The sequence below is a fragment of the Scyliorhinus torazame genome, chromosome 2 (assembly GCF_047496885.1).
Source record: "Scyliorhinus torazame isolate Kashiwa2021f chromosome 2, sScyTor2.1, whole genome shotgun sequence".
Taxonomy (NCBI): domain Eukaryota; kingdom Metazoa; phylum Chordata; class Chondrichthyes; order Carcharhiniformes; family Scyliorhinidae; genus Scyliorhinus; species Scyliorhinus torazame.
The window spans coordinates 188771116-188783787 of NC_092708.1; the positions used below are offsets into that span (position 1 = coordinate 188771116).

Consider the following 12672-nt stretch of genomic DNA (forward strand, 5'->3'; position numbering starts at 1 on the left):
ACCCCCCACACCCATACACTCCCCCACCACACCCATACACTCTCCCCAACACATACAGTCCCCCCCCACCACACCCATACACTCTCCCCCCCCACCCATACACTCCCCCACCACACACTCTCCCCCCCAACACCCATACACTCCCCCCCCCCCCACACCCATACACTCTCCCCCCCACACCCATACACTCTCCCCCCCCACACCCATACACTCCCCCCCCACACACTCTCCCCCCCACACCCATACACTCTCCCCCCCCACACCCATACACTCTCCCCCCCCCCACACCCATACACTCTCCCCCCCCCCCCACACCCATACACTACCCCCCCCCCCCACACCCATACACTCTCCCCCCCCACACCCATACACTCTCCCCCCCCACACCCACACACTCTCCCCCCCACACCCACACACTCTCCCCCCCACACCCATACACTCTCCCCCCCACCCCATACTCTCCCCCCCCACACCCATACACTCTCCCCCCCCACACCCATACACTCTCCCCCCCACACCCATACACTCTCCCCCCCCACACCCATACACTCTCCCCCCCCCACACCCATACACTCTCCCAAACACCCATACACTCTCCCAAACACCCATACACTCTCCCAAACACCCATACACTCTCCCAAACACCCATACACTCCCCCCCCCCACCCCATACACTCCCCCCCCCCACACCCATACACTCCCCCCCCCCACACCCATACACTCCCCCCCCCCACACCCATACACTCCCCCCCCCACACCCATACACTCCCCCCCCCCCCACACCCATACACTCCCCCCCCCCCACACCCATACACTCCCCCCACCACACCCATACACTCTCCCCCCCAACACCCATACACTTCCCCCCCCCACCACAACCATACTCTCCCCCCACCACACCCATACTCTCCCCCCCACACCCATACTCTCCCCCCACACCCATACACTCCCCCCCCACACTCATACACTCCCCCCCCCACACCCATACACTCCCCCCCCCCACACCCATACACTCCCCCACCACACCCATACACTCTCCCCAACACCCATACACTCTCCCCAACACCCATACACTCTCCCCAACACCCATACACTCTCCCCAACACCCTACACTCTCCCCAACACCCATACACTCTCCCCAACACCCATACACTCTCCCCAACACCCATACACTCTCCCCAACACCCATACACTCTCCCCAACACCCATACACTCTCCCCAACACCCATACACTCTCCCCAACACCCATACACTCTCCCCAACACCCATACACCCCCCCCACCACACCATACACTCTCCCCCCCCACCCATACACTCCCCTCCCCACACCCATACACACCCCCACCACACCCATACACTCTTCCCCCCCCAACACCCATACACTCCCCCCCCCCACCACACCCATACACTCTCCCCAACACCCATACACTCTCCCCAACACCCATACACTCTCCCCAACACCCATACACTCTCCCCAACACCCATACACTCTCCCCAACACCCATACACTCTCCCCAACACCCATACACTCTCCCCAACACCCATACACTCTCCCAACACCCATACACTCTCCCCAACACTCATACACTCCCGTCCACCACACCCATACACTCTCCCCCCCCACACCCATACACTCCCCCACCACACCTACACTCTTTCCCCCCCCAACACCCATACACTCCCCCCCCCCACCACACCCATACTCTCCCCCCCACAACACCCATACACTCCCCCCCCCACCACACCCATACTCTCCCCCCCACACCCATACTCTCCCTCCCACACCCATACACTCCCCCACCACACCCATACACTCTCCCCAACACACAGTCCCCCCACCACACCCATACACTCTCCCCCCCCACCCATACACTCCCCCACCACACACTCTCCCCCCCAACACCCATACACTCCCCCCCCCACACCCATACACTCCCCCCCCCCCACACCCATACACTCTCCCCCCCACACCCATACACTCTCCCCCCCCACACCCATACACTCTCCCCCCCCCACACCCATACACTACCCCCCCACACCCATACACTCTCCACCCCCACACCCATACACTCTCCCCCCCACACCATACACCCCCCCCCACACACTCTCCCCCCCACACCCATACACCCCCCCCACACCCACACACTCTCCCCCCCACACCCATACACTCTCCCCCCCCCACACCCATACACTCTCCCCCCCCACACCCATACACTCTCCCCCCCCACACCCATACACTCCCCCCCACACACATACACTCCCCCCCCACACACTCTCCCCCCCACACCCACACACTCTCCCCCCCACACCCATACACTCTCCCCCCCCCCACCCATACACTCTCCCCCCCCACACCCATACACTCCCCCCCCCCACACCCATACACTCTCCCCCCCCACACCCATACACTCCCCCCCCCACACCCATACACTCCCCCCCCCCACACCCATACACTCTCCCCCCCCACACCCATACACTCCCCCCCCACACCCATACACTCTCCCCCCCCCACACCCATACACTCTCCCCCCCCCACACCCATACACTCCCCCCCACACCCATACACTCTCCCCCCCCACACCCATACACACTCCCCCCCCTCCACACCCATACACTCTCCCCCCCACATCCATACACTCTCCTCCCCACACCCATACACTCCCCCCCCCCACACCCATACACTCCCCCCCCACATCCATACACTCTCCTCCCCACACCCATACACTCCCCCCCCCCCCACACCCATACACTCCCCCCCCCCCACACCCATACGCTCCCCCCCCCACACCCATACACTCCCCCCCCCCACACCCATACGCTCCCCCCCCCACACCCATACGCTCCCCCCCCCACACCCATACGCTCCCCCCCATACACTCCCTCCCCCACCACACCCATACACTCCCCCCCCCCCCCCACACCCATACACTCTTCTCCCCACACCCATACACTCCCCCCCACCACACCCATACACTCCCCCCCACACCCATACTCCCCCCCCCCCCACACTCATACACTCTTCTCCCCACACCCATACACTCCCCCCCCACACCCATACACCCCCCCACACCTTCTCCCACACCCATACACTCCCCCCCCCCATACACTCCCCCCCCCCACACCCATACACCCCCCCCCCACACCCTTCTCCCCACACCCATACACTCCCCCCCTCCCCACACCCGTACACCCCCCCCATACACTCCCCCACCATATACCCACCACCAGACCCCTCCACCCCCATACACTACCCCAACCCCCATACACCCCCCACAACCCCATACACCCCCCCAACCCCCATACACCCCCCAACCCCCAGACACTACCCCATACACCCCCCAAACCGCAGACACTACCCCATACACCCCCCCAACCCCCATACACCCCCAACCCCCATACACCCCCAACCCCCATACACTACCCCCCAACCACACATTCACCCCCCCAACACACATACACACACACACACCCCAACCCCCCAAACATACAGACCCCAATCACACACACCCACCCCTACACACACGCCCACCCCTACACACACGCCCACCCCTACACACACGCCCACCCCAACACACACCGCCCACCCCACACACACGCCCACCCCACACACACGCCCACCCCACACACACGCCCACCCCACACACACGCCCACCCACACACCCGCACACTCCGACACACACACCCGCACCCCCCCGACACACACCCGCACCCCCCCCGACACACACCCGCACCCCCCCCGACACACACCCGCACCCCCCCCGACACACACCCGCACCCCCCCCGACACACACCCGCACCCCCCCCGACACACACCCGCACCCCCCCCGACACACACCCGCACCCCCCCCGACACACCCGCACCCCCCCCGACACACCCGCACCCCCCCCGACACACCCGCACCCCCCCCGACACACCCGCACCCCCCCCGACACACCCGCACCCCCCCCCGACACACCCGCACCCCCCCCGACACACCCGCACCCCCCCCCGACACACCCGCACCCCCCCCCGACACACCCGCACCCCCCCCGACACACCCGCACCCCCCCCGACACACCCGCACCCCCCCCGACACACCCGCACCCCCCCCGACACACCCGCACCCCCCCCGACACACCCGCACCCCCCCCGACACACCCGCACCCCCCCCGACACACCCGCACACCCCCCGACACACCCGCACACCCCCCGACACACCCGCACACCCCCCGACACACCCGCACACCCCCCGACACACCCGCACACCCCCCGACACACCCGCACACCCCCCGACACACCCGCACACCCCCCGACACACCCGCACACCCCCCGACACACCCGCACACCCCCCGACACACCCGCACACCCCCCGACACACCCGCACACCCCCCGGCACACCCGCACACCCCCCGGCACACCCGCACACCCCCCGGCACACCCGCACACCCCCCCGGCACACCCGCACACCCCCCGGCACACCCGCACACCCCCCGGCACACCCGCACACCCCCCGGCACACCCGCACACCCCCCGGCACACCCGCACCCCCCCCGGCACACCCGCACCCCCCCCGGCACACCCGCACCCCCCCCGGCACACCCGCACCCCCCCCGGCACACCCGCACACCCCCCGGCACACCCGCACACCCCCCGGCACACCCGCACACCCCCCGGCACCCCCGCACACCCCCCGGCACACCCCCCGACACACCCGCACACCCCCCGACACACCCGCACACCCCCCGACACACCCGCACACCCCCCGACACACCCGCACACCCCCCGACACACCCGCACACCCCCCGACACACACGCACACCCCCCGACACACACGCACACCCCCGACACACACGCACACCCCCCGACACACACGCACACCCCCCGACACACACGCACACCCCCCGACACACACGCACACCCCCCGACACACACGCACACCCCCCGACACACACGCACACCCCCCGACACACACGCACACCCCCCGACACACACGCACACCCCCCGACACACACGCACACCCCCCGACACACACGCACACCCCCCGACACACACGCACACCCCCCGACACACACGCACACCCCCCGACACACACGCACACCCCCCGACACACACGCACACCCCCCGACACACACGCACACCCCCCGACACACACGCACACCCCCCGACACACACGCACACCCCCCGACACACACGCACACCCCCCGACACACACGCACACCCCCCGACACACACGCACACCCCCCGACACACACGCACACCCCCCGACACACACGCACACCCCCCGACACACACGCACACCCCCCGACACACACGCACACCCCCCGACACACACGCACACCCCCCGACACACACGCACACCCCCCGACACACACGCACACCCCCCGACACACACGCACACCCCCCGACACACACGCACACCCCCCGACACACACGCACACCCCCCGACACACACGCACACCCCCCGACACACACGCACACCCCCCGACACACACGCACACCCCCCGACACACACGCACACCCCCCGACACACACGCACACCCCCCGACACACACGCACACCCCCCGACACACACGCACACCCCCCGACACACACGCACACCCCCCGACACACACGCACACCCCCCGACACACACGCACACCCCCCGACACACACGCACACCCCCCGACACACACGCACACCCCCCGACACACACGCACACCCCCCGACACACACGCACACCCCCCGACACACACGCACACCCCCCGACACACACGCACACCCCCCGACACACACGCACACCCCCCGACACACACGCACACCCCCCGACACACACGCACACCCCCCCGACACACACGCACACCCCCCGACACACACGCACACCCCCGACACACACGCACACCCCCCGACACACACGCACACCCCCCGACACACACGCACACCCCCCGACACACACGCACACCCCCCGACACACACGCACACCCCCCGACACACACGCACACCCCCCGACACACACGCACACCCCCCGACACACACGCACACCCCCCGACACACACGCACACCCCCCGACACACACGCACACCCCCCGACACACACGCACACCCCCCGACACACACGCACACCCCCCGACACACACGCACACCCCCCGACACACACGCACACCCCCCGACACACACGCACACCCCCCGACACACACGCACACCCCCCGACACACACGCACACCCCCGACACACACGCACACCCCCGACACACACGCACACCCCCCGACACACACGCACACCCCCCGACACACACGCACACCCCCCGACACACACGCACACCCCCCGACACACACGCACACCCCCCGACACACACGCACACCCCCCGACACACACGCACACCCCCCGACACACACGCACACCCCCCGACACACACGCACACCCCCCGACACACACGCACACCCCCCGACACACACGCACACCCCCCGACACACACGCACACCCCCCGACACACACGCACACCCCCCGACACACACGCACACCCCCCGACACACACGCACACCCCCCGACACACACGCACACCCCCCGACACACACGCACACCCCCCGACACACACGCACACCCCCCGACACACACGCACACCCCCCGACACACACACACCCCCCCCGACACACACACACACCCCCGACACACACCCCCCCCGACACACACCCCCCCCGACACACACACCCCCCCGACACACACACCCCCCCGACACACACCCCCCCCCGACACACACCCCCCCCCCGACACACACACCCCCCCCGACACACACACCCCCCCCGACACACACACCCCCCCCGACACACACACCCCCCCCGACACACACACCCCCCCGACACACACACCCCCCCGACACACACACCCCCCCGACACACACACCCCCCGACACACACACCCCCCGACACACACACCCCCCCCGACACACACCCCCCCCGACACACACCCCCCCCGACACACACCCCCCCGACACACACACCCCCGACACACACCCCCCCCGACACACCCCCCCCCCGACACACACCCCCCCCGACACACACCCCCCCCCCGACACACACCCCCCCCCCCGACACACACACCCCCCCCGACACACACACCCCCCCCGACACACACACCCCCCCGACACACACCCCCCCCGACACACACCCCCCCCGACACACACCCCCCCCGACACACACCCCCCCCGACACACACCCCCCCCCGACACACACCCCCCCCCGACACACACCCCCCCCGACACACACCCCCCCCCCGACACACACCCCCCCCGACACACACCCCCCCCGACACACACCCCCCCCGACACACACCCCCCCCCGACACACACCCCCCCCGACACACACCCCCCCCGACACACACCCCCCCCCGACACACACCCCCCCCCGACACACACCCCCCCGACACACCCCCCCCCGACACACACCCCCCCCGACACACACCCCCCCCGACACACCCCCCCCCGACACACCCCCCCCCGACACACCCCCCCCCCGACACACACCCCCCGACACACACCCCCCCCGACACACACCCCCCCCGACACACACCCCCCCGACACACCCCCCCCCCCCGACACACACCCCCCCCCCGACACACACCCCCCCCGACACACACCCCCCCCGACACACACCCCCCCCGACACACACCCCCCCCGACACACACCCCCCCCGACACACACCCCCCCCCGACACACACCCCCCCCGACACACACCCCCCCCGACACACACCCCCCCCGACACACCCCCCCCCCGACACACACCCCCCCCGACACACACCCCCCCGACACACACCCCCCCCCCGACACACACCCCCCCCCCCGACACACACCCCCCCCCGACACACACCCCCCCCCCGACACACACCCCCCCCCCGACACACACCCCCCCCCCGACACACACACACACCCCGACACACACACACACCCCGACACACACACACACCCCGACACACACACACACCCCGACACACACACACACCCCCGACACACACACACACCCGACACACACACACACCCCGACACACACACACACCCCGACACACACACACACCCCGACACACACACACACCCCGACACACACACACACCCCGACACACACACACACCCCGACACACACACACACCCCGACACACACACACACCCGACACACACACACACCCCCGACACACACACACACCCCGACACACACACACACCCCGACACACACACACCCCCCGACCACACACACCCCCCGACACACACACACCCCCCGACACACACACACCCCCCGACACACACACACCCCCCGACACACACACACCCCCGACACACACACCCCCGACACACACACCCCCCGACACACACACACCCCCCACACACACACCCCCCCCACACACACCCCCCCACACACACCCCCCGACACCCCCCCCCGACACACACCCCCCCCGACACACACACCCCCCCGACACCCCGACACACCCCCCCCCCGACACACACCCCCCCCCGACACACACACCCCCCGACACACACACCCCCCCCCGACACCCCCCCCCCCCCCCCGACACCCCCCCCCCCCCCCCGACACCCCCCCCCGACACACACACCCCCCCGACACACACACCCCCCGACACCCCCGACACACCCCCCCCCCCCGACACCCACACCCCCGACACCCACACCCCCGACACACACCCCCCCGACACACACCCCCCCCGACACACCCCCCCCGACACACACACACCCCCCCGACACACACACCCCCCCCCCGACACACACACCCCCCCCCCCGACACACACACCCCCCCCCGACACACACACCCCCCCCCGACACACACACCCCCCCCCGACACACACCCCCCCCCGACACACACCCCCCCCCGACACACACCCCCCCCCGACACACACCCCCCCCCCGACACACACCCCCCCCCCGACACACACCCCCCCCCCGACACACACCCCCCCCCCCGACACACCCCCCCCCCCCCGACACACACCCCCCCCCGACACACACCCCCCCCCCGACACACCCCCCCCCCCGACACACACCCCCCCCCCGACACACCCCCCCCCCCCCCGACACACACCCCCCCCCCCGACACACACCCCCCCCCGACACACACCCCCCCCCCCGACACACACCCCCCCCCCGACACACACCCCCCCCCGACACACACCCCCCCCCCGACACACACCCCCCCCCCCGACACACACCCCCCCCCCGACACACACCCCCCCCCCGACACACCCCCCCCCCGACACACACCCCCCCCCCCCCGACACACACCCCCCCCCGACACACACCCCCCCCCCGACACACACCCCCCCCCCCGACACACACCCCCCCCCCGACACACACCCCCCCCCGACACACACCCCCCCCCCGACACACACCCCCCCCCCCGACACACACCCCCCCCCCGACACACACCCCCCCCCCGACACACCCCCCCCCCCCGACACACACCCCCCCCCCGACACACACCCCCCCCCCCGACACACACCCCCCCCCGACACACACCCCCCCCCGACACACACCCCCCCCCCCCGACACACACCCCCCCCCCCCGACACACACCCCCCCCCGACACACACCCCCCCCCCGACACACACCCCCCCCCCGACACCCCCCCCCCCCCCGACACACCCCCCCCCCCGACACACACACCCCCCCGACACACACACCCCCCCGACACACCCCCCCCGACCCCCCCCCCCCGACACACCCCCCCCCCCCCGACACACACACCCCCCCCCGCCACACCCCCCCCCCCCCGACACACACCCCCCCCCCCCGACACACCCCCCCCCCCCGACACACACCCCCCCCCAACACCCACCCCCCCCCAACACCCACCCCCCCCCAACACACACACACCCCCCCAACACCCACCCCCCCCCAACACACACACACCCCCCCCAACACACACACACCCCCCCAACACACACACACCCCCCCCAACACACACACACCCCCCCCAACACACACACACCCCCCCACACACACACACCCCCCCAACACACACACACCCCCCCAACACACACACACCCCCCAACACACACACACCCCCCCCACACACACACCCCCCCCAACACACACACACCCCCCCAACACACACACACCCCCCCCAACACACACCCACACCCCCAACACACACACACACCCCCCACACACACACCACCCCCCCACACACACACACCCCCCCAACACACACACCCCCCCCAACACACACACCCCCCCCAACACACACACACCCCCCCAACACACACACACCCCCCCAACACACACACACCCCCCCAACACACACACACCCCCCCAACACACACACCCCCCCCCAACACACACACCCCCCCCCACACACACCCACACCCCCCCACACACACACACCCCCCCAACACACACACACCCCCCCAACACACCACACCCCCCCCAACACACACACACCCCCCCAACACACACACACCCCCCCAACACACACACACCCCCCCAACACACACACACCCCCCCAACACACACACACCCCCCCAACACACACACACCCCCCCAACACACACACACCCCCCCAACACACACACACCCCCAACACACACCCCCCCCCAAACACACACACACCCCCAAACACACACACACCCCCCCAAACACACACACACCCCCCCAAACACACACACCCCCCCAACACACACACACACCCCCCAACACACACACACACCCCCAACACACACACACCCCCACACACACACACCCCCCAACACACACACACCCCCAACACACACACACCCCCAACACACACACACCCCCAACACACACACACCCCCAACACACACACACCCCCAACACACACACACCCCCAACACACACACACCCCCAACACACACACACACACACCCCAACACACACACACACACACCCCAACACACACACACACACCCCAACACACACACACACCCCAACACACACACACACCCCAACACACACACACACACCCCAACACACACACACACACCTCAACACACACACACACCTCAACACACACACACACACACCTCAACACACACACACACACACCCCAACACACACACACCCCAACACACACACACCCCAACACACACACACACCCAACACACACACACCCCAACACACCCACACACACACCCCAACACACACACACACACCCCAACACACACACACACACCCCAACACACACACACACACACCCCAACACACACACACACACACACCCCCCAACACACACACACACACACACCCCCCAACACACACACACACACCCCCCAACACACACACACACACACCCCAACACACACACCCCAACACACACACCCCAACACACACACCCCAACACACACACACGCACCCCAACACACACACACACACACACACCCCAACACACACACACACCCCAACACACACACACACACACCCCAACACACACACACACACACCCCAACACACACACACACACACCCCAACACACACACACACACCCCAACACACACACACACACCCCAACACACACACACACACACACCCCAACACACACACACACACACCCCAACACACACACACACACACCCCAACACACACACACACACACCCCAACACACACACACACACACCCCAACACACAACTATCGCAGGCCCCATGCTCCCCACAGCACTGTCCCAAACACTGCCCCCCCCCCCCACCGCTCTCCCTACCCTCCCCCACTATCCCCACACTCACCAGTGAGCCGCTTCCTCAGTCTGTAGGGGGTTGTTGACATATATTGCCTCTTCCCCTGTGGGGAACAAATCTCAACTCAGAACACAGACAACCGACACAAAGCAGCCTTCTCAAACAGTCAAACAGCCAGGACACCACTTCCTCAATCACATAGTAATCACAGAAAAAAGAGGGCACGGTGGCGCAGCTTAGCACTGCTGCCTCATGCCGCAGAGGATCCGGGTTCGATCCTGGCCCTGGATCACTGTCTGTGTGGAATTTGTACATTCTCACCGAGTCTGTGTGGGTCGCACCCCCACACACAAAAAGATGTGCAGGGTTGGTGGATTAGCCACGCTAAATTGTCCCTTCATTGAAAAATTACAGACGACAGTTCATTGGATACAAATCGCAGATCAATATGGACTGGGTCACAGGATCAGCGATACATCATGCAGATCAGAAACCATGACAGTCTGTGCCAAGCTTATCAAACACAGTTACAGGTCACACAGTACAGTGCATGGCACTCGGTACAATTCACAATGTCAGGCCCTGGGACAGGGGTGAGGACATGTACAGCACAGGGTAAACACGGAGTAAAGCTCCCTCTACACTGTCCCCACCAAACCCTCCCAGGACAGGTACAGCACGGGGTTAGATACAGAGTAAAGCTCCCTCTACACTGTCCCCATCAAACACTCCCAGGACAGGCACAGCCTATGGACACATGGGGCAAGGTCGATTCTGCAGGTTGCCATGATTGATCACATGCTGCTCTGAAATTTGTTACTCTCTAACTCCAGGGCAATGCAGGCAGAAAAGCTGGCGGGCTGCTCCTTGCTCACCTTTGTCGGGGTCTTGCTCTGGATCGAAGGTCCTGGGGGAAAAAAAGGGGATTTGTTCAATCTCAGCAACAATAACACAGAGGGCAGTAAGAAGACATCTGAATGGCTGCGATGCTGAGACTGGGTGACTGCTGAGGGATTTAATCGGTTCCTC

At 67.2% G+C, this 12672-nt stretch overlaps 1 protein-coding gene across 1 annotated transcript in view; it reads right to left on the bottom strand.

The window, feature by feature from the left end:
• Positions 1 to 12672, bottom strand: part of orc2 (origin recognition complex, subunit 2) — a 50276-nt gene that overhangs the window by 13437 nt on the left and 24167 nt on the right. The window contains exons 5-6 of the mRNA XM_072494831.1: positions 12519 to 12550; positions 11692 to 11746 (exon numbers count right to left, since the gene is read on the bottom strand). Coding sequence (XP_072350932.1) covers positions 11692 to 11746; positions 12519 to 12550 — 87 coding nt within the window. The remainder of the gene's footprint in view (positions 1 to 11691; positions 11747 to 12518; positions 12551 to 12672) is intronic.